The 25,428-nt window shown below is 34.9% G+C and overlaps 1 protein-coding gene across 2 annotated transcripts in view; it reads left to right on the top strand.

Annotated features, from left to right (window-relative positions):
* The window catches only part of CADM2 (cell adhesion molecule 2), a 1,088,281-nt gene that overhangs the window by 906,373 nt on the left and 156,480 nt on the right, over window positions 1-25,428 (top strand). For both annotated transcript variants that reach the window (XM_067034883.1, XM_059063961.2), the window contains exons 4-5: window positions 4,018-4,170; window positions 6,350-6,487. In XM_067034883.1, coding sequence (XP_066890984.1) covers window positions 4,018-4,170; window positions 6,350-6,487 — 291 coding nt within the window. The remainder of the gene's footprint in view (window positions 1-4,017; window positions 4,171-6,349; window positions 6,488-25,428) is intronic.

Below are 25,428 nucleotides of genomic sequence, written 5' to 3'. Positions count from 1 at the left end.
ACTCCACACAAATGATTTAAATATAAACATTTTCTATTTGTATGCACTGAGTAATTCAGTTTGACTTCGGTGATATTATGTAGTTATATAGTTTATATATATATAATATATTATACAGTTTCCATAAAATAGTCTGACCAAAAGAGAGTTAAATTCCTTTTGCCAAGATTCACTGAAAATTGTAAGCTCTGTCTCTCTGTCAGTGTGACCTGTGTTAGAAGAAATGAAATTGAACACAGGGGGTGAGTAACATGTTTTACCCACACAGTATCATTGCAGGAACCTGAGGTTTTCCGTTTTGGAGACTTCTTTTTTATAAAAAACCAAGAAATATGTGAAAAATATTTTTTAAAATAAATCATACCTTTGAAAACTGGTTAGTATAGCATGAGGTCCTATTGGAGAAATGACAAATCTGTGTCCCCCTGTTTTCCTCTAGCAACTGAACAAGGCATATATAATAGGGAGTGTAGGAGACAGAGTACAAAATAGACATTTTTATAAAAAGTCTGCTGTAATCTACTGGAGTCGCAAACACAATTGTAATCAGTCTTCCTTAGTTTTTATAGTCAATAAAAATCACTTTTGAAAATGCTTGCAAGTGTATGTCTCCTTATGAAATTAGAGGTAACAAAGAATGGTAATAGATGGACTATAATCATTCAGGTATGTGTTATTGAGAAAGTGGGAGGATGATTTTTAAAGTATATTTAAAATCATGAAAATTTAGAATTTTACTAAATATATATTTTAATTTCCTGCTTCTCTCACAAAGCATAGAGGAAAGGTATAGGCGATTTAAGAATATATGGCACTTGGGATCCCCCTCTTACTCTGTGGCAAATGTATATAATGAGTTTCAAGCTTTGATATCAAAACCATTTCCCCATTCCATCTAATGTGCATAAAATATTTTAAGCTGAGTTATTATTGTAGGTTCATACCCAGTTGTGAGAAATAATACAGAGAAATCCATGTACCCTCTACCCAAATAACATCTTGGAAAGTTATCACAGCTAGAAGATAGACATTGACATAGTCCACCCATCTTATTTGAGTTTCACCGGTTTTACATGTACTCATTTGTGTGTATGTGTGTGTGTTTAGTTTTATCCAGTTTCATTACATATGTAGCTTAATGTATCCATCACCACAGTCAAGATGCAAAGAGGTTCTGTCACCACAGGGATCCTTTGTGCTGTAGTTTTATAACCACACTCCCCTCCTCTCCACCCCTTACTAACCTTCACCGTTGGTAAGAAGTAATCTTTTCTCCATCTCTATAATTTTAGTTATTTCAAGACACTATATAAAAGGATTTCATCTTAATTTATCTATAGAGTTTTTGAATGTATCACTTTGTATATTTTCTTAGTAGTTGCTCCAGGTATTGAAATGCTATACATATATGACTTATCACAGTCTACCAGTTTTACCACTTCCGGTAAAGTATGGAAACCTTACTTCCATTAGGTCCTTTTGCCCTGACACTTTTTATTTGTTTTGACTATTACTTCTTTACATGTTGAACACTGCATCAGTTGATGGTATAATTTGTGTGTTAACCATCATAGAGTCAGGACAATGCAGCAGAGTAGTCTATATTGTATTGACCCATATTTTTTGTTCTCTCACTTGTTCTTCCTTCTTGATGCTTCAAAATTTCTTCTTTTCTGTTTGAAGAACTTTAACTTTTCTTTAAGACAGATCTGCTAGAGAAACATGTTCTTAGTTTTCCTCCTTCTAAAAATATATTTATTTCCCCTCGATTCCTGAACGTTTGTTTCACTGGATAAGAATTCACGATCAACAGTTCTTTTCTTTCAGCACTTGAAAAACGTGCCACTGCCTCTGATCTCCATAATTTCAAATGAGGTCATATATTGTCATTTGAAATGGTGTTTTCTTACAGGTAATATGTCTTTTTCTCTGGCTGCTCTTAAGATTGTTTTCCTTTGTCTTTGGATTTCAGGAGTCTAATTTCACTGCATCTTGATTTGGACCTTTTGGGGTTTATCCTGTTTGAGTTTGCTTCTCTTCTTGATTTTGTACGTTTATTTCTTTTGCCTAATTTGTGAAGTTTCTGACCATTATTTCTTAAATTCTTTCCGCCCCACTCTCTTTCTCTTCTTTTGGAACTTATATGGTACCAATGTTGGATATTTTGTTATTGTCCCACAGGTCCCCAAGATTCTGATTTTTTGTTTTTTTGTTTGGTTTTCCAATCTGTTTTCTCTCTCTTCTTCAGAACCAGTGACCTGTATTAGTCTGTCCTTAAGTTCACTGATTCTATCCTCTGTTGTCTCATTGTACTATTTATCCAATCCAGTGAGTTTTTATTTTGGTTGTTGTATTTTTGACTTCTGTACTTTCCTTTGGTTCTTTTTTAAAATAACTTCTTTAGTTTGCTGAGATTTTCTATTTTGTATTTGTTTCAAGATAATTAGTAATTGCTTGTTAAAGTAATTTTATGATGGCTTCTTTAAATTCTCTGTCAGATAATTATAACATCCGTTTCAACTCAGTATTAGCATCTGTGGATTATTTTTTCTCATTCAAGTTATGTTTTGCCTGGTATTTGGTGTGACCAGTAATTCTTTTTTTATCACATCCTGGACATTTTTGTTATTGTGTTAGGAGACTCTGGATACTATTTACATCTTCTATTCTATTTAGGTTCAGCACACAGGTCCTGGCTTACATTTGTGGGCTATGGTTCCACCAACAATTTAATTTTCAGAGCCTTTGTGGTGCTATCTGGTCACTTTGAGTTGTCTGTTTCCACCGGGAGTTGTACTGATCCCTACTGGTGCCACCTAAGGAAGCAAGGCTTCCTGATGGCTCTAGGTGGGATAAATGGTTCTTTAGCTTATCAAAGATCACTTCAAGGGCTGAGTAATGGTTATAGAAGGATTGACCCACTGCCTGTGCTGCCCAATTGACCATTGTCTCTCAGTAGGGAAGGGGAGTCTCTAGCCCAATGGAAAAAGAGATTGCTTTCCATGACAGTGATGCTCCCGATTGATTCCCCTTGGGCGTGGCCCAGTTTCTCCCGAAGTTCTTGATGGGAATCCCATTTGCTCCGCGATAAAAATGAGTCTACCTAGGCCACCTTCTGTTGCTAGGTTATGGTTGGGAGAAGCCGGGCCTCAAATGCCTTTTACAATTGGTTAGAGACACTGTGTTATTCCTTAGGTTCTGGTATCCCTAACCAGTCCCCTTGCCTCTTTCTACCTTTCAGAGTACTCCTTTAGTCATCTCTTGCTTAATTCCTGGTTTTATAGCTGTCCTTAGTGGAACATATAGTGATATTTAAGTTTTTTAATGCTTTTCCCAAAATTATTTAAAAGAAGCATAAATAAGCAAGATGCATAAGAGATCTGTGAAAACAAGTGTTCTGTAATATAAAAGGTGGTTTGAAACAAAGAATATATTAAAAGTATTTAACAGACAGTACAGTAGAGGCATCAACCAGTCAGAGCAAATTTAACATCAGGTACCCTACAGGTGTTTTTCAGCTGAAAGTTAGCTCTGATTTTAAAAAAGTTTAACAGGTGTCTCTACTGCAGAGAACTTTCAATATGCTAAGGTTCATTGTTGGTTTCCTAGAAGGAATTGAGCAGTCATAGTTTTCCCAAATTTATCTGGGCATAGAAGTGAACTTTTTTGTTTACAGCTTTTGTTGGTACTGACAACTCATGAAAGACTTTGTGAAGGAAAGCCATTTTTGTCACCATCAATATCTACCTCATCCAAGGTATTGTACTTACTCGATGCAATCAATCATTTAATTAAAAAGTTATTTCTAAGAACATTAAGGAACATTTAATTCTACTTTGATTTTTAAATCTGATAAAATATTTCAATATATTTAAACATTCCTTTAAAATGTTTCAGGAAACCAGATTTAGACATATGGCCAAAGAAAATGTTTATTGTGTTGTGCTAAAAATATGTAGTCTAACAGCAGCGACTTTTCCTGATGTTATTCACATTTTCAGTATTTTCTTTTTCCAGCTTTAAGGGACAATAGGATCGAGCTGGTTCGGGCTTCCTGGCATGAACTGAGTATCAGCGTCAGTGATGTCTCTCTCTCTGATGAAGGACAGTACACCTGTTCTTTATTTACAATGCCTGTCAAAACTTCCAAGGCCTATCTCACTGTTCTGGGTAAGTGCAAGGGACTAACACCATGTGATCACAAGCCAGAGAGATGTGTACAGCTACAGCAACATGATTCAATAACAAATCTACACTTTAAGGATCATCAAAAAGCATTAAAAAAATCACTTAGTCATTTCCCCCATTTTATAAATAGATAAAGAGATGTGTAAAGATTTGTATGACTTCCCAAGGGCAAACAGCCATTTTGTTTCTTAGCCAGCAATAGACACCAGGTTTCTTGATTTTCAACTGAATTCCTTTGTGTCAAATCATCTCGATATTGTATACATGGTAATCCTTTCATAAAGTGATAGAATAATGAACATAATGAATTCAATGTGTCTATCAGATGCTCCTCAACCTTATCATCAGTCACCTAATGGGATCTTCCCTAATATCTATTGGCTTCCAAATATGACCATTTGTGTATTTTAGTGTATTTAAATGACCCTAACATTTCTATTTGTCTTCTTGCCTTTTAGCTTTGTAGTTTTCTAGATTACTAAATGAAGTACATACTGTCGCTTGCGCATGCAGCTTGTAGCTTCTTTGTTTTTTTATTCTCTAAGTATTGGGCCATTTTTCTAAAGGTTATAGTGACACCAAAAAGCAATACATTCACAGAGTTTCTGAGGAAATAAGCTTGCAGCTCACAGCTCTCTGTGATTCCACAGACGTCAGTGGCCCAATCAGCTGAAATTGCTGGAGTTCATTGAAACACACCTGTGTACTGAACAAGTTAGAGGAATTTAAAGATTGATTTTTTTTTTCCCCCTAGCTTGCCTTCCTTTTTTGATAGATAAAGGCATAACACTGCATTTAAACGAACTAATGCATGCTGTTCTTTTGGGTGAGAATATTAAAGTTAATCCTGCTAGTGAATTGGTTTTGTGCAGGGGATATGAAATATGTTTCTTTGCAAGTCCCACTGGGACTATTGTATAAAAATCTTCACAAGTTTGCCATTAAGGACAAAATACACCCACTAAATGGAGTATCTCAGGATAGCAGCTGCCTAAGATTAATGTATTGTTCTGTAGAGAGCCAACTTGAGACCCCAAGAAAAAGGAAAGTGGCTAATTTCAGTTTATTAAATGGTGATGTGACATGTTTTATTTTTTAAAAAAAGCTATATGAAGGTGAATGAAAAAAATAAAAAGCTAGCCAGCTAACGGAGTATGTTGATCTGCCATTTATCTTTGTTGTCCTTGTTGTTTTAGTTTGTATTTCTTTTATTGGTGCCTTCCAACATTCTTACATTTTATTTTTTTCAAACTGAATTAAATAGTACAAAGAAACTCTCAGTCTGCCTTTATTATTGAATACTTTTGAATACTTATTGAATACTGTCATGACAGCAGAATATTATTGCCTCCAAAATGTGTAATGTTCTATTATTTAAATCATCAATGTCTATCTCTGAATATTAGTTATCTGCTTATTCATTGGATGATTTGGACTAGAAAAGGTAATAAGTAGCTAGCATTAACTAGCATGAAAAATAATACATATCATGCTCCACAAAACTGCATTTACATTTCTAATACAAATGACACCAAGAGACATTCTCTACTTTAGAAGAATCAGAAAAATAAGTATAGTTGCAATTATTAATGAATCCATTATTCCAAAATGCATTTTCTAGAAAAAAGTACACAGAGGATAACAATATTTTTTAAGCTTTAAGAATGCTGAAATCAGGAATGAAATGTGCTATTTTGGTTAAATCACAGTTTGCTAAAGAATGAAGAAATACTCTTTGTGGATTTTTTTTTTGCCCAATGCAAACAACCTACCTTCTTAAATCCCCACACTGGTAAATCTTAAGATATGGTTGTTTTTAAGATTACAAAGAGTATTTCAGCAGGTAAAATTTAATTTAAAAAAACGACTTTAACTAAACACATTTTAAATGCTTTCTGGATAATATACACACACATATGCATATTTACACAGACACACATACGTGTTTGTGTGTATGTGTATATATATCTCGCTATATATTTTTTATATATTTTGTCATTTATTTTATGATATAGCAGTTTATTTTTATGTTTTGGTTCATTATTCTTGATTGAAGTTATTTTCAGTTAAACACCCAGTTTAGCTTTGTGAAAGTAATAGGCGTAAGAACAAATCAAGCCTGGAGATTAATGTTTATTTCATTCATTTGCTTAAATTTCAGGTGTTCCTGAGAAGCCTCAAATTAGCGGATTTTCATCCCCAGTTATGGAGGGAGACTTGATGCAGCTGACTTGTAAAACATCTGGTAGTAAACCTGCAGCTGATATAAGATGGTTCAAAAATGACAAAGAGATTAAAGGTAAGGAATGGGGAAAGGCTTCCAAATCAAAATTAATGTGCTGAAACTAGTGTGAAGTGTTAGATTCAGGGCATTTTACATTTTCCTTTTCAAACCACAGTCACTTTCTGATTAAGTGTAATTTGAACCAGATTTACTTTAAATTAGGTAATTTTACAAGGTATATTAATATCATCTCTGTGTGCCCCATTTTTCTCTTATGTAAAACAGTTTTAAAATGATATATATCTAGAGACTTTCCTGGTGATCCAGTGGTAAAGAATCCACCTTAAATGCAGGGGACGTGGGTTTGATCCCTGGTCAGGGAACTAAGATCCCACATTCCGCGGGGCAACTAAGCCCGTGCACCACACGTACTGAGCTCGAGCGCCTCAACTAGAGAGCCTGCGGGCCCCAAACTACAGAGCCCACACGCCCTGGAGCCTGTGCACCACAACTAGAGAAGAGAAAACCCGCACACCACAGCTAGAGAGAAGCCCGCGCCCCGCAATGAAGAGCCAGAGCATCGCAACGAATGTTTAGAATGCCTCAAGGAAGAGCCTGCGCATGGCAACTAAGACCCTACGCTGCCAAAAATAGATTAAATAAATAAATAAATAATAAATCTTTTAAAAAATGATATATATCTAATGGGAAACTTGGAGAAATAAATAAGTTCATATATAAAAAACACATAGATTCGTACTTGACAATAGCAAGTGCTAAGTGTTCATGTTAGATGTGATTATTTTAGAGCTCATCTGTAGTATTTAGATTATAGACAGAGAAACTCCATGAATTATTTCTTCAACTTGTTGGTTCTGAAAATACAAAGTTTTGAGAATAAAACTAGCTAAACATCAATAAATCTGTTTTTCAGTAGTTCACACACAGGGGAAAATAATGTGCTTGTCTCAGTAAAAATGCACAGAAATGTAAATATTCAGCATAATTCTGCTCTTACTTCATACACTTAAACACACACGTGCACACACACACTCTTTTAGGGTGGATTAAGAAATATATAGAGGAGATGGCTAGTAAGTCTGGTAGTGGTTTTTGTACCCCACATACAGAAATCTTGAACCTGACATCGCATGTACATTAAAACCCAAATATAAGAATCATCTATTATGCTTGTTAAAAATGTTTCCTACTTATATAGTAATATGTATTATTCTCAAGGTAACCTTCTAAGAGATAGGTTGATGCAAACCATTCTGGTTATTTTAATTTGTAATTCAAGTATCTTACTTAGGCATGGAGGCCCAACAGGTAGAATTGCCTATATTACTAAGAAATTATGGGTTTACAATCCATACAATTATTCTACCTCTTTTCTATTTTAATTACTTTCTCTCTTTATATTTTTTTCCCCAAACAAGGAACTATCTGTAATTTAATCCATAATTACTACCTTTACTTTAGAACTTCTAATAAATACATTTTATTGGACTAACTTTGGAGAAGTACAAACACCCATTTCACAAGTTAGATACATCACTTTGCTAAATTAAACTTGCTCTTATATTCTGCCAGGGCTCAGTACCATCCATTCTAATTCTGCCTTTAGGATATGTTTGTTTAGGTTAGTGTGTTAAATGTCTAGTCTTGGTTGGAGCTTTTCTAAATGGACCCTCTACAGTGTATCCAGAGTTATCTTACTATGACAAGGTTCTAATCCAGCCATTTTTTCTGCATAAGCACTTCTGATTGAAAGTCCTAACCTGGAAAATAAGTTTAAAATCCGATTTCTTTGGCCTATAAGAAAGCTCATGGCAGTGAATTCTTACAAATCAGATGGTTTTCTATGTGAAAGGCTTGGTTTATGTTAGAATGTTCTTCTTAAATGCTCTCCTTAGGTTAAATTGTTTTATTACCTACATGCATCTCTTTCTGAATTTTGACATAATTAGTTAGTGAGTGAGTTAGTTTCTCTTAATTTCTTAGCATTTTATTTGTGTTTCAGATAAATATATCCTCACGGAGGTCAGAGACTAACATACTAGTCATTAATATTGGTTGATTGTTTTTAACATTGTAGCCTTATGAGAAATGCATAATGTTTTCATTAAAAATATTTTTATAAAATATCTTAATTTTTGACAAATTTGGCTTCTGCTCTGAATGCCAGATTTATTCATAAACTAGGTAGAGAGGGGACTTTTGTTTATATGTAAAAGCATGAAATTTTGATCTTATAAACACCATACTTTAAAATCATCTGAATCAAGACTAGAATGAAAATCAAGAGAAAACCATATACAGAATCAGAATTTGGTTCTGTGTTCTATTCAGAAGTAGTGAAGCTTTTTTTTTTTTTTCTGTGTTCTTCAATGCATGGCCGTTAATAGAGCATTTATTATTCCTACACTTGAATTCATCTATATAGCTCTTTGTTTATAACTCTTATTTTTCATGTTTACATAGTTTGTCTTTACAATGATACGGTGAACTTCCTGAGTTCTCTAAAATGTTTTTATAGGTGTATAGGCAAATATGCTGTATTTAGTACTCTATACAGAATGCACGTTCATTACTATTGCTGTGCTCTATACATGTGAAGTGAAAGTTTGCTCTAAAATCCCTCAGCAGATACACCTCACTGAAAGGAGTGTTCTATCCTTATCTTGCACTCTTTTCAGAAATCAAAATTTGACTTCCTATTATCATGTAACAATTTTTACTATAATATCACTTGAGATTTTTTAAAAAGACACTCCCTAGTATAAAGAATTGGAAAAGATAGGCTAATCAAATCCAGTTAAATTCAATTAGATAAGAAGTTGTTAAAATGTGTCCCAATTATACAGCATTCTATGGTGCTTGAGTGAATATCCAAATGAAGAAAACAAGAACCTTGACCTAGAGATGTTTAAAATGCCTTTGGGGTGATAAAACCAGCTATGAGGAATACTTTCCTATGAAGAGGAATGTATAACATTATGTAAATCCCAAAGTAGTTATTACAGTCAAGGGAAAGTATTATTTTCCATACGTTTTAACTAAGCACTGGCCAGTTCAGCATATTGACACTGTGTTAAGTTTCAGACTCTGTATGATAGAGGTAGGGGCTTTCAAAGTGACTTCTGATTTCAGGAGGAGTCATTGTTCTGTACATTTTTTTCTTCATTATTATATAACATATGAATTTAATCACCAAGTTTCTGGGAGAAAGTTGTTTCATAGTCCTAGGTGATCACATTTTCTTGGCCAGGATATTTCCATGTTAGATTATACAGCATGGTTCTCAAACTTTAGCAGGCATCATCATCACCTCCAGGGCCTGTTAGAACTCAGATTATAGGGGCCTGACCCCAGATTTTCTGATTGAGTAGATCTGGGTTGGAAACCAAGAACATATATATTTAGCAGTGTGTTGAATCTGTGAGTGATAAAGATGCTCCTGTTTGGGGACCACATTGGTATATAGAGAACATAATGTTGAGAAGTATCAGTAACATATTGAAGTCTTGCCTCTGTCTCTGAACTTTGGTTTTCTCATCTAATAAATGAGGATTATAAAGCTTGCCTCAAAGTACTATTGCAAGGATTTCATACAAGCCAATATGTATAAAGTGTTTTCACAGTATAAGGAATCACTGAATATATTTTAGATATTATTATTATTGTTATCATTATTATTACTATCTTGAGAAAACCATGATTGGTGAGTTGTCACAATCCCTGAATTAGTCCTAGAAATATAACCAAAACAGAATTATTTCTTTAAGGTATTCACTTTTGGGGGATGGACATATAAACATAAGATCTAACAAGTATAGTAACAGACATATGAACTGGCTACAGTTTTTGTACAAAACGAGAAGCAGAGATGTGGCAGAGGTAAAGACGAGAGTCCATTGCTGAATGAGAGTACTCAGTAAGTATATGTTAAATGAATAAATGGATCTTAAATGATGAATGGAATTCACTATATGGGCTGTGGGTAAAAGTAGGTGGTGGAGCATTCTAAAGAAAGAAACCATGTGTTTATGCAGAGTAAAAGCATGTGATGGTTTGAAGGAACTGAAACTTTCTGTTTGATACCGACATGAGAGATAAACAGGAAGGTAGGGTCCAGTTAAGTCATGGAAGATCTTTTACTCCAGATTAAGGAGCTTGGAATTTATTCTGTAGGCAGTGGTGAAACACTTTCTTCTATACGCTTTAAACGGTGGAATGAATAATCATAATTTTCATCTAACTCTCCTTTTTCCTCCTGATGAGTCTGACTCAGAAATCCCTTTGGTGCCTCTGGGCAGCTCTGTATTCAAAACTGCAGGGAGTTTCACTGTGGCTTTTAATCTTCTGTGTAGCTAGGAAGTTGGAATTTTTGCCATTGAGTGTAGGGGAAAAAATGTGTATTGCCTTCCTAAATCTATCAATATCCTGAGAACTTGTATAAACTTTCCATTCCAGTATAAGTTTAGTAACTTGTAGTTTGAGCAGTTATCATCATAAAATCTTAAGATTTTCTTTTCCAGCCTGCTAGCTTTTACATGAATGTGTTAGGCAGAATTCTGTGAGAACCCTCAATGACCCACATTTTTGTATAATCTTTTCCCCTGGAGTGTAAGAAGGACTTGAGAATATATGTGATATCACTGCCTTGATCATGTTGATCATGTTACCTTACATGGCAAAAGGGATTTTACAGATATAATTATGGATCCCTTTTGAGTTCATCAAAGGGAGATTACTAAGGGAAACCTGACATAATGAGGTGAAATTTTTATAAAAGAATAAAGAGTCAGACATCCTCCTCCTGGCCTGGAAGAAAGCGAATAGCCTTGTGTGTACTGTCTATAGGCGCCATGTGACAAAGAACTGTGGGTGACCTCTAGGAGCTGTTCCTGAGTGGCAGCTAGTGAGAAAATGGGGACCTCAGACATACAGTGTCAAGGAAGTAAATTTGCCAACAATCAGTGAGTTTGTAGAGGACTCTAAAACCTACATGGGATTCACAGCCTCAGCCAACACCATGATTTCAGCCTGGTGACACTGAGAGGAGGACCAGGATAAGCCCTATCTGGACTCCTAATCCATAGAAATTGTGAGATAATAAATGCATATTGCTTTAGGACACTAAGCTTTTAATCATTTATTATGTACCCGTAGCAGGAAACTGCGATCCAGAAAGGCAGAATGATTTCTCATAGTCACACATCTGACAAAGAATGAGCTTGAATATTCCAATTCTAAGACCCAGCACTTGAATTGGGGAAGAAAGCTGAAGGCTGGAAGAATATTTAAGGGACATTTCAAACATGAATTAGTAAGGCCCTGAACTAATGGATGAAATGGCATTTTTTTTAAATGGATGGATTTAAAGGAGAAGACAAATTCCAGGTGAACTTGGTGAATGAGTCTGGGAGATGGAGCAAAAACAAGGGTCAAAGACAACGCAATTTGGGTGCCAACACAACTTGTTTAGTGAACATGTGGAAATAAGAAAGGCATTAGGAGAAATTAGTTCAGAAATAAATGATAATATGTTTATTCTTTGAGGTTGAAGTAACTATATTGGTAGAATCTAAAAGTTAAACTTAGCAGGCTTTTGGAGTTAGGTGACTTATGATTAAGAAAGGGATTCTGACAACACAAAGGTCTATCATCTCTTATGAAGGACATTTTTAGTTTTAGCCTTTATAAATAGTTATTACCCTTTATTTGTGCAGCACACTCCCAACAGAAACCCCCTCAGTACTTCCTTCTGACCCCGAGAATCATGCTATGTAGTAACCTGCATATTCATCAAAGCCTGACTTTGTGGGGAGTCACTGAAGCTTGTCAGTGCCTAATAGTATTGCCTGTATTCTACAAGTGTTATTTACTTAGTATACATTGTTTGTTTCAAATGTTGGACCATCAAGCTTAAACAGACTTTAGCTGTGTTGCCCTGTGTGAACAGGCTCTTCACATACACTTTAGTGTTAATCAAAAATAATGCAGCAGCTCATTTTCAAGTTGGCTAAATATAGTATAATTGTACTATAAGCTACTTAGTAAATAATTTTTCAGCATTTGGAAACCTGAGAGTGAATTTCTGAATGTTGTGTTTCTTAAAAGGTAGCCTTTAGACTGCGCGGATTAGAATCACCTGAGGTACTAGTTAGAAAAATGAAGATTCCTGGTCTCAATGTAGACCTTTAAAATCAGAATTTCTGGCTGTCAAGCCTAGAAGTCCTAATATTCATTAAGTACCTCTGTTGACGCTTAGGCTCACTATAGTTTGAGAAGGCACACAAATAGAGACCAGTAAGCCAAGTATTAATAGATATTCAAAGAAAGAAAGAGAGGAGGTCCTAATCTAATAAGCTTAGAAAATGACTCGATATTCTATGTCCTTTATGCATCTATTCTTAGAGGGAGATTCTCTAAAACTAAATCAAAATGCACTTTAGTGCTTTAACATTTCTGATAATTAATGCAAATTTCTGTTAGACAACATCTTAGTATTCTTTGGCCATTTATTTTTAAAATTTGTTTTGTGTTTCTTTCATTGAACTTTGTGGAATCTACTTTGAGAAACAGTAATTATATATTTAATTTAAATACTCTCCCTGGTGTTGTAAAACTAGTTTTGGCCTAATACTTCATTTAATGTCAGTTGCACAAAGCCTTAATTTAAATAAATGAAATACTAACATGTAATAACAGAGATTGTGAATTCTCTTGAGCTAAACACAAAAGAAAATAAAAAGGAGATATTTGTGTGCCCTGAGCTTAAAACTCCTGTATCACGTGTGATAAGGATTAATTAAAAGTGTTAGTGTTTAAACTTACAGAGTATACCATATATCAATGATTTTTTGAGTTCTTTTGTTTAAACTTACCGCTTTGAAAGTGTCCTTGCCATTTAAATCTGAATCATGCTGGACCCCATATTAAATGAGAAAAAGAAATAGCATTAATAATACCTGTAAGTGAGGTGTGTGTGTGTGTGTGTGTGTGTGTGTGTGTGTGTGTGTGTGTACATACCACCTGGGGTTTTCTAACTGCTGTTGACTATATTACCTCAAGACTCTCTCAAGATACAATGAGATACATAAAACATCTTTCTGGAAAGAGATAAAACAGTTGTTTCATCTGAGTGTGAATGGCTGATGAAAGCAAATGATCACCAAAAATCTTTGAGAAACTTTTAAAAGTCTTATTTTTTAAAAGCAACTTTATTGAGATATAATGGACAAAAACCAATCTACACATATTTTATTTGTGCAGTTTGTTATTATTTCACAAGTGTATATGGTGATGAGACCATCACTACGATCAGGATAATGAACGTATTCATCATCTACAAAAGTTTGTTCATACACCTTCATAATTCCTTCCTCCTGGCCTTCTTTGCCCACCCCCCATCTCATGTCCAGGAAACCACTATTCTACTTTGTCATTATAGATTACATTTTCTAGAATTTTTATCAAATCATATAGTATATACTCGTCTTTGATTTATTTCCCTCAGGATGAATATTCTGAGATTCATCCATGTTGCATATATAAAGGTTGTTGCTGTCTATTGCTGATTCATATTCTATTGTATGTATGTGTACTATAATTTGTTTATCCATTTATCTGGGGATAGACATTTGGGTTGTTTACAGTTTGGGGCCATTGCAGTAAAGCTGCTATGAACATTTGGGTGTAAGTCTTTGTATATATCTATGCTCTTATTTCTCTTGTGTAAATGCCTAGGAGCAGAATGGCTGGGTCATATAGAAGACACATGTTTAATTGTGTGTGTGTGTGTGTGTGTGTGTGTGTGTGTGTGTGTGTGTGTGTGTGTGGTATGCGGGCCTCTTACTGTTGTGGCCTCTCCCGTTGCAGAGCGCAGGCTCCGAACGCGCAGGCTCAGCGGCCATGGCTCACGGGCCCAGCTGCTCCGCAGCATGTGGGATCTTCCCGGACCGGTGCACGAACCCGTGTCCCCTGCATCGGCAGGCGGACTCTCAACCACTGCACCACCAGAGAATCCCCCACATGTTTAATTTTTAAAGGCATTTCCAAATGATTTTTCAAAGTGGTTGTACTCCTTCATGAAATCCAACTTTTAAATTTTAGTATTATTATTTTTTACTTCTTTGAATCATGCTTTGGTATTATATGTAAGATGTTTTTACCTTATCCAAGATCACAAAGAATTACTTCCAAAAATTTCATATTTTTAGGTTTTGCATGTATTTTGAGTGATTTTATATTTTCAATGCCCTTGTCTTTTCTTTCTCTCTACTGTATTATTTCTAGGTCAGTTTTGATAGGTTGATTGATCTCATTATAGATAGCATTTTCTTGCTTCTTTGAATGCAGAGTATTTTTTGATTGGATTTCAGACATTATAAGTTTTACCTTTCTGGTACTGAATGTTCTCCTATTCCTATAAGTATTCTTAAGCTTTGTTCTGGTTAAGTAATTTAGAGTTTAATACTTTCAGAGCCTCTTTTAAATTTCTTAGGTGGGGCCAGAGCAGCTTTTATTCTTAGAATTACTTAATTCTCATTACTCAGATAAAATCCTCTGAGTGCCCAGGGTACCAATTGTGAGTTTTTTTCAGTCAGGTTAGTTAGAACAGGCATTACTCCCTGCCTGTGTAAGCATCATGTACTATTTCCTCTAATCCTTTTTGATAGTTCTTGTCCTAGCCCCAAACACGTTCTTCACACAGATACACCAATCAATAATTACTTTGCCAAATACTGTGAGGGACACTGCAGATGTCTAGAGTCATCTCTTTGTGTAGCTCTTTCATTTTTGATACTCTGCCCTATAAACTCTAGCTGCTGTGGAATTCTTAGACACCCAGCTCCATCAGCGTAACTCAGGGAGGCCACCAGGATCTGCATCAGTTTCCCTCCACACACCACAGTCTAGAAAATCTCTCAAGGCCTTAAGCAGGGACAAATTTTAGGGTTCATCTCATTCATTTTCCATCTCTCTGGGATAACTGTCCATTATTGTTATGTTCAATATCTTGAAAACTCTTGTTTACAGATAAGAGGTAAATCCAACTTTGTTATTCTGCTAGGCTGGAAGCAAAAGTTATTTTGCCTTTGTTTTTGGAATGTAGAGAAATAATACTTTTATCTAAATGGTAGTATGTTTTAATTTTGTCTGATTGCTTATTTGTTTTAAGATGATATAATACATTTAAGGGGATGAACATGAATAAGTGTAAAATGTATCCATACTCACTTTGACAAAATATTTTAGATTAATAATTCTGCTAGTTTTAAAGCTAAAAGTTATTTGATTTAGCTATAGAAATTCAGTGCTGTTATACATTATTGTGGAAATGGAAAGAAAAGTTCCAGCATGTATATAATGAGATAAGTAAGTATAAATCTTTGACTGGATTTTACTTATTGTCAAGAATGAGCATTCTATCGACAAAATAATGTTTTTCTTTGTTGTTAATTCATGTGTTTTTTTTTTTTTGCGGTACGCGGGCCTCTCACTGTTGTGGCCTCTCCCGTTGCGGAGCACAGGCTCCAGACGCGCAGGCTCAGCGGCCCAGCCGCTCCACGGCATGTGGGATCTTCCCAGACCCGGGCACGAACCCGTGTCTCCTGCATTGGCAGGCGGATTCTCAACCACTGCGCCACCAGGGAAGCCCTAATTCATGTTTTTAATCAATGGTTTTCTTTCTTTCTTTCTTTCTTTCTTTCTTTATTCACACACACACACACACACACACACACACACACACACACACTGTATTTTATTTTTACAAGAGATAAATCAACTGACACCAAGCATTGTAAATGGATAACCACAACAAAAGCAACAATAATTGCAATTACCAAACACGAAACACACTCATACTATGTCATAATATTGACATTCAGTCCAGTAATCCTCCACTGTAACAGCTCCTTTACTTTTCAGTGAAAATTGATTTGTGTATTTTTTGCCTCTGAGTGCTTGTGGGATTTTTTTTTTAATTATTCAAACAGAAAGTCACAAAAATTATAATCATCCTCATCAGTTCACTCAGTCCCATGTAATTAATTTTTTTTTCATCTTGATCTTTTGTTAGCACTTTTATGAATTCATCAGTTTTCCATTAGAGTTCTGAAAATGCTTATTCATTCAGTTCAGCAGTATAGTCAGTTACCAGAAATCTGTACTTGTCAGAGACTTTTCCATGAATTCCTTGAAGATGAAACCCTTTTATAGGACCATTTTTGCAAAAGCATCAGAGTACACCCAGAACTGTCTGTAAATTACAAAAGACTTAAAAATGACCATGGTTAAAGATTTGATGAAATTCCATAATAATGCAATTGACAAGAAATTTAGTTATTTCTGAGATATACATTTTAAAGTAATAACTAGACTTATGACATATAACATTATACCAGAACATATAAGATTTTTAGAGATTTCATGTAATGTCTGAAACATTTATATTAACATATTTCCATACACATAACCCAAAGAAAGTTTAGTATTAGTTTTTTTCTGTTTTGTTTGTTTTTTCATACTGCAGGTTCTTATTAGTCATCAATTTTATACACATCAGTGTATACATGTCAATCCCAATCGCCCAATTCAGCACACCACCATCCCCACTCCACTGCGGTTCTCCCCCCTTGGTGTCCATATGTTTGGTCTCTACATCTGTGTCTAAACTTCTGCCCTGCAAACCAGTTCATCTGTACCATTTTTCTAGATTCCACATACATGCGTTAATATACGATATTTGTTTTTCTCTTTCTGACTTACTTCACTCTGTATGACAGTCTCTAGATCCACCCACGTCTCAACATATGACTCAATTTCATTCCTTTTTATGGCTGAGTAATACTCCATTGTATATATGTACCACATCTTTATCCATTCATCTGTCGATGGGCATTTAGGTTGCTTCCATGACCTGTCTATTGTAAATAGTGCTGCAATGAACATTGGGGTGCATGTGTCTTTTTGAATTATGGTTTTCTCTGGGTTTATGCCCAGTAGAGTGATTGCTGGATCATATGGTAATTCTATTTTTAGTTTTTTAAGGAACCTCCATACTGTTCTCCATAGTGGCTGTATCAATTTACATTCCCAACAACAATGCAAGAGGGTTCCCTTTTCTCCACACCCTCTCCAGCATTTATTGTTTGTAGATTTTTTGATGATGACCATTCTAACTGGTGTGAGGTGATACCTCATTTTACTTTTGATTTGCATTTCTCTAATAATTAGTGATGTTTAGCAGTTTTTCATGTGCTTCTTGGCCATTTGTATGTCTTCTTTGGAGAAATGTCTATTTAGGTCTTCTGCCCATTTTCGGATTGGGTTGTTTGTTTCTTTAATATTGAGCTGCATGAGCTGTTTATATATTTTGGAGATTAATCCTTTGTCCGTTGATACATTTGTGAATATTTTCTCCCATTCTGAGGGTTGTATTTTCATGTTGTTTTTGGTTCCCTTTGCTGTGCAAAAGCTCTGAAGTTTCATTAGGTCCCATTTGTTTATATTTGTTTTTATTTCCATTACTCTAGGAAGTGGATCAAAAAAGATCTTGCTGTGAGTTATGTCAAAGAGTGTTCTTCCTATGTTTTCCTCTAAGAGTTTTATTGTGTCCGGTCTTACATTTAGGTCTTGAATCCATTTTGAGTTTATTTTTGTGTATGGTGTTAGGGAGTGTTCTAATTTCTTTCTTTTACATGTAGCTGTCCAGTTTTCCCAGCACAGCTTATTGAAGAGACTGTGTTTTCTCCATTTTATATCTTTGCCTCCATGGTCATAGATTAGTTGACCATAGGTGTGTGGGTTTATCTCTGGACTATCTATCTTGTTCCATTGATCTATGTTTCTGTTTTTGTGCCAGTACCATATTGTCTTGATTGCTGTAGCTTTGTAGTATAGTCTGAAGTCAGGGAGTCTGATTCCTCCAGCATTGTTTTTTTCCCTCAAGACTGCTTTGGCTATTCTGGGTCTTTTGTATCTCCATATAAATTATAAGATGATTTGCTCTAGTTCCATAAAAAATGTCATTGGTAATTTGATAGGCATTGCATTGAATCTGTAGATTGCTTTGGGTAGTATAGTCATTTTCACAATATTGATTCTTCCAATCCAAGAACATTTTATATCTCTCCATCTGTTGGTGTCATCTTTAATTTGTTTCATCAGTGTCTTATAGTTTTCTGCCTACAGGTCTTTTGTCTCCCTAGGTAGGTTTATACCTAGGTATTTTATTCTTTTTGTTGCAGTGGTAAAGGGGAGTGTTTCCATAATTTCTCTTTCAGATTTTTCATCATTAATGTATAGGAATGCAAGAGATTTCTGTGCATTAATTTTGTATCCTTCTACTTTACCAAATTCATTGATTAGCTCTAGTACTTTTCTGGTAGCCTTTTTAGGATTCTCTGTGTATAGTATCATGTCATCTGCAAACAGTGACAGTTTTACTTTTTCTTTTCCAATTTGTATTCCTTTTATTTCTTGTTCTTCTCTGATTGCTGTGGCTAGGACTTCCAAAACTATGTTGAATAATAGTGTTGAGAGTGGACATCCTTGTCTCGTTCCTGATCTTAGAGGAAATGCTTTCAGTTTTTCACCATTGAGAATGATGTTTGCTGTGGTTTTGCCATATATGGCCTTTGTTATGTTGAGGTAGGTTCCCTGTACACCCACTTTCTGGAGAGTTTTTATCATAAATGCATGTTGAATTTTGTTGAAAGCTTTTTCCGCATCTATTGAGATGATCATATGGTTTTTATATTTCAGTTTGTTAATATGGTGTATCACATTGATTTATTTGTGTATATTGAAGAATCCTTGCCTCCACAGGATAAATCCCACTTGATCATGGTGTATGATCCTTTTAATGTGTTGTTGGATTCTGTTTGCTACTATTTTGTTGAGGATTTTACATCTATATTCATCAATGATATTGAGTCATAATTTTCTTTTTTCGTAGTATCTTTGTCTGGTTTTGGTATCAGGGTAATGGTGGCCTCATAGAATGAGTTTGGGAGCATTCCTTCCTCAGCAATTTTTTGGAAGCGTTTGAGAAGGAGGGGTGTTATCTCTTTTCTAAATGTTTGACAGAATTCACCTGTGAAGCCATCTGGTCCTGGACTTTTGTTTATTGGAAGATTTTTAATCACAGTTTCAATTTTATTACTTGTGATTGATCTCTTCATATTTTCTGTTTCTTCCTGGTTCGGTCTTTGAAGGTTATACCTTTCTAAGAATTTGTCCATTTCTTCCAAGTTGTCCATTTTATTGGTATAGGGTTGCCTGTAGTAGTCTCTTGGGATGCTTTGTATTTCTGTGCTGTCTGTTGTTTTTCATTTCTAATTTTATTGATTTGAGTCTTCTCCCTCTTTTTCTTGATGAGTCTGGCTAATGGTTTATCAATTTTGTTTATCTTCTCAAAGGACCAGCCTTTAGTTTTATTCATATTTGCTTTTGTTTTCTTTGTTTATTTTTCATTTATTTCTGCTCTGATCTTTATGATTTCTTTCCTTCTGCTAACTTTGGGTTTTGTTTGTTCTTCTTTCTCTAGTTCCTTTAGGTGTAAGGTTAGATTGTTTACTTGAGATTTTTCTTGTTTCTTGAGGTAGGCTTGTATAGCTATAAACTTCCCTCTTAGAACTGCTTTTGCTGCATCCATAGGTTTTGGATTGTCGTGTTTTCATTGTCATTTGTCTCTAGGTAGTTTTTTGTTTCCTCTTTGATTTCTTCAGTGATCTCTTGGTTATTTAGTAATGTATTGTTTAGCCTCTATTTGTTTGTGCTTTTTACCTTTTATTTCCCTGTAATTCATTTCTAATCTCATAGCGTTGTGGTCAGAAAAGATGCTTGATATGATTTCAATTTTCTTAAATTTACTGAGGCTTGATTTGTGACCCAAGATGTGATCTATCCTGGAGAATGTTCCGTGCACACTTGAGAAGAAAGTGTAATCTGCTGTTTTTGGATGGAATGTCCTATAAATATCAATTAAATCTATTTGGGCTATTGTGTCATTTAAAGCTTCTGTTTCCTTATTTATTTTCATTTTGGATGATCTCTCCATTGGTGTAAGTGAGGTGTTAAAGTTCCCCACTATTATTGTGTTACTGTTGATTTCCTCTTATAGCTGTTAGCAGTTGCCTTATGTATGGAGCTGCTCCTATATTGGGTGTATATATATTTATAATTGTTATATCTTCTTCTTGGATTGGTCCCTTGATCATTATGTAGTGTCCTTCCTTGTCTCTTGTAACATTATTTTTTAATCAACGTTTTTAACTTAAGGGTTAAAGCAAGTGCAAATCTCACTCATCCAGAAATCATCAGCCAACAAACAATTTTGAGATTATAATAGCATAAATATTCAAATGCACTAGATTTTTAGCTCACATCTGCTAATGGAGGGACTCAATCACTGTTCAAATTCCCCTCAAGTTATTTCCAAAAGATACTTTATGGCTTCTTCATGTGCTGAGAAAGATGCCTCTCCCATTATTAGCTTTAGATTCTTCATGGAAATGCAATTCTTTGTGGTATTTGTGGCATATGAGGAGAGAAGGTCTTGTTCCCATCATTTTTAGCAAATGGTCTTCCTGGGATCCAGGAAGATATTTTATGAATTTTATGAATCAGATCTTTCTAAAAATGATTATTTTATTCTTTAATCAGTAAACGTCAAAAGAAATCAAAGATATGAAGGGAGAAGAATAGTAGAAGAAAAATAGTGATTTATTTATGAATTTTATGAACACGTGAATGATATTGAACCTTATGAACGTCCCAGTGGATAGTTGGAATTTAAAAGTGATATGTTGCTCAGAAAACAAGATAATCTGTTGAAAAATAATCAACAAAACTATGAGAGAGAGAGAAACATTGTATTCAGAAAGCTAATTTTACATTACTGATGCAAATGAATCATTTTCACAAGAGGTTGATGAGGGGCAACTTTATTTTTTCTTACATGTGCTGAATGCTACAAGATTTTATAAAATAAGTTGTTTGATGACTAGAAAATTGCATCATCACAGGTGTTTCAAAGGAGTCACATTTGCCTGCTGCTTATAGAATTTACTCAAATGGATAGATTTTTTTTAACTTTCTTATAGAGTTTACTCTAATGGATGGGCTTTTAAAAAATTTTCTGCCATCTTTTATCATCTTTTGGGCCTACAATAAAACACCTTTTTCAATAGAAAATAAATCTTACAATCTTCAGTAGAAGGAAGGAGATTATAATCTACATAAATATAGTGAATACCCTGAGGCATCAGGCTCAGAGTCAGGCTTTTTTTTTTTTTTTTTTTTCCAGTCAGATGGTATTATCTTTTTGATTCAGCCTAAGAATGTAGTGCACAAAATATAAAATCTATTCTTAGAATTGAAAAGTTGACTTCTCATGTCTAAACGTTTGGCTAATGGCACTGAGGTTCACTCAACCTACTCTCAAGTGAAAAGAGGTTATTGTAAGGTTTTTCTGACCATTGCCAAGTGAAAGGAGCACAATGGAACCTATTTATAGCCATAAAGGTTATTCACTGGATATAAACAGTTCACTGATTGACTGGCTTCATGGTGACTTAGCTTCTTTTTGTCTATAAGTACACTCAGCTATCTGCTTCTTCCTCTGTTTTGCACACCTTTTCTCTACATCATGAATCATGCTCTCTCATTAGATTGGCTAAATCATGGCTTTCTGAGAATTAGCTGTGGTATATACATGTGCCTCTGTGTGTGTGTGTATACATGTGTGTACTCAAGTATGTGTCTTTACTTCTATTTCTTTGAACTCTTCAGGGTTTTAAATCACATTAAGATATATGACAGAGATTATGAAACAGGCTAGTTAACTACATTGGTTCTGTTTGGGGATAAAGTTTCATGCTTTCCACGTTGGAGGTTAGGCTGCTGGGAGTCAGCTACCTCTTCAGGTTTAATCACATCTAGCTGAAGTCACATGCTACAGAGCATGGTGATTTCTGTGCAAGGAATGTCTACCAAAGAAATTACATAGCAGAGGGATTTACTATGAAAAGGCAAATCTGGTTATGGCAAACACCATGAATTCAAATTCATCAAGTAGACACTATAGAGGGTTACAAACTTATTTTCACATGTTGATATAATTTTTAGATCTTATGACTGTAATTCTTTTAGATGTAAAATATTAAGGAGTCTCTAATAAAATATTGTGCTCTGGGATTAAATATGGGAAGTGCTGATATTTCCTCCCTACCCTACTTCCTGTATGGGTTTTATTTATGAACAATTGATAGGGTATAAACTAAGCCCAAAGTGCCCAAGATAAATTCCACAAGTTATGCAGGATATACCTCACAGGTCATGAACAAGCTCCATAAGTCAGAAAGAGGGAAACCTGTTGAAACTGACAAAGGCTGCTTTTTCACTCACTACATTAGTGGTACAGAAATAATAAGTAATATTCATATGCTACTGAATATTCAAAGAACGTGATAATAAAATTAAGAAGATTTTCTTGAGAACAAGCTAATCTCTCTCTTGGGCTGTCACAATTATTAACTAATCACCTGAATAACCATTTTTCTCCTAAATTGTCTATCTCCCATACTGTTTTCAAAAGAGATATCTGATGGGGTGAGTTTCAGAGAGGCTATCTGATATTGTTAATCTTTAAACTATTATTCTCTTTGGTATTTTGAACATGTGAATAGTTTAAAAATATTTAAATAATATAGTTACATATCTATCTCTCTCACCAGACTGGGATTCCTTTCTTCATTTAACTTTTGACAGGCAGAATCTGGCATGGTGTCAAACACATGGTACGAGCTCAAGGTACCATGGAGATTATATGGAGAATAAGTGAATCATTTGGGTTAAAGTGTTCTCAAGACTTTACTTTAATAATTTTTAAAAGTGGTGACTCTCTTCTTTACTGGATACTCTCTTGGACTGAGCAAACCACTTCTTGGTGTTCTTCTTAGGTGCACACCACTAAATACAGAGCTAAATAAATATAAATATAGAATTAAATATAGAATTAATTAATCACTTGGGTGAAAGTGATCTAAGACTTTAATTCAGTAATTTTCAAAGGAGATGACTCTGCTCCTTATGGATGATTCTACTGAACTGAGCAATATACCTCTTAGTGTTCTAATAAAGTATTAAATCTTGATATGTATTTTGTATTAAGATGTTTAAATTTTCGTGAGCCATCAAGCAGTGACTGAACTAGGTCCAGTGTTTCTGAGGGAGAGTGACTCATAACTCATCATGTTCTAGAAGGATTTGTGTAAATATAAAAAATACTGATTAACATAAAAGGTAAGGATATTGAATATGATACAACAGCTAAATTAATGTAGAAATGTAAGATGGTACCTAAAGTGAGATCAGTAAACAAATTCTTACAAATGCTTTCACATTTGCCAGCGGTGAACCACAAACTTTTATTAGTACTCTTTAGGTAGTACAAAAAGAGAGACATGATCAGTTAATTACTATGTTCACAAACCATTTGTACAAAGAGGTCTAACATTTCCTAGTACTGAGAGTCGAGAGAGAAGAGAATTCCTCTCTGAGTTCACATGTTTTAGACAGAAGTGTCTATATTGAAATGATTTGGCCATAGTGTAAATACAGCAAGATTCATACAGTGAGTCCTTGTAGCACCTCTGAACACAGACCTGTGGAATAACATTTAAGAGAAAATTGATAAAAACTCTAACCTACTTTGGCTGAAAAATTGAAAAAGAGAATTATGCCCCCTTAATCAATCCTCCATAAATACCCCTTCATCAATCCTCCATAAATATTATTTTACTCATCTGAGCTTTGAAATCTATTAACAAGAACTGAGATTCAATAAAATTCCTTGTCAAGTGAAACAGTTATTTTGTATTGCTAGTTAATGGTAGAGCCATAGCTTTACAAATCAGGATTATGAATGGCACCTTCTTATAAAAGTGGAATGTTATGAAAAGGATTTATAAAAGTCTACCCCTATCAGATTGGAGTTATATGAAGGGATACTCATAGGCACTAATGAAATTTGCCTCAAGAATTTGTTTTGAGGTCTCCTTCAGTGAATAAATGAAAGTGGAGATTAAAGTTCTACCATGTAAGACATGGCCTCAGTATTTCTGGTCTGGAGAAAGTTTAAAGCAGATATAAGATCAACTGCTTATCTTGAATATTAAAGAAAGATGATTTGTGAAAAGTCCTGCTTTTGCACCTTTGTTAATGCTTCTGCTTTGGCAGCAAGATTTCTCCTCCTGCCCATCTCTGCTCCTACACCTCAGAACCACCTTGCCTTCTTCCAGCTGACTTTACATTTTCAAAGTTGAGAGAGAAGGCGTCTAAAGCATTCAAATGCCATAGAAATCTTCTGTCATATTGTTCAGCAGCAAGCTTAGCAGTAATTTCTCATCTCCTCCAGAAAATAGCTGTCAATCAGTTAGTAAAAATCATTTAAAATTTAATTAAATTATTGAGGAGGTGCCTTCAAGATGGTGGAGGGGTAAGACTTGGAGATCACCTTCCTCCCCACTAATACATCAAAACTACATCTACATGTGGAACAACTACTACAGAACACTGGCAGAAGACCTCAGACTTCCCAAAAGATGCCCTCAGGTGACCTACATGTAGAGGCAGAGCCAAATCCAAGGCTGAAACCCAGGAACTGTGCAAACAAAGAAGAGAAAAGGAAATCTCTCCCAGCAGCTTCAGGAGCAGTGGATTAAATCTCCACAATCAACTTGATGTACTCTGCATCTCTGGAATACCTGAGTAGACAACTAATAATCCCAAAATTGTGGTGGTGGACTTTGGGAACAACTGTAGACTTGAGGTTTGTTTTCTGCCTCTAATTTGTTTCTGGTTTTCTGTTTATCTTAGTTTAGTATTTAGAGCTTATTATCATTGATAGAATATTGATTTGGTTGCTCTCTTCCTTTTAAAATTTCTATTTCTATATATATATATATATATTTGTTTTTTTTCTCTTTCTGTGAGTG

Source organism: Kogia breviceps, chromosome 5 (assembly GCF_026419965.1).
Source record: "Kogia breviceps isolate mKogBre1 chromosome 5, mKogBre1 haplotype 1, whole genome shotgun sequence".
Lineage (NCBI taxonomy): Eukaryota > Metazoa > Chordata > Mammalia > Artiodactyla > Physeteridae > Kogia > Kogia breviceps.
The sequence above is the reverse complement of the archived record's forward strand: the minus strand, read 5'-3'. Positions and strand labels throughout refer to the sequence as shown.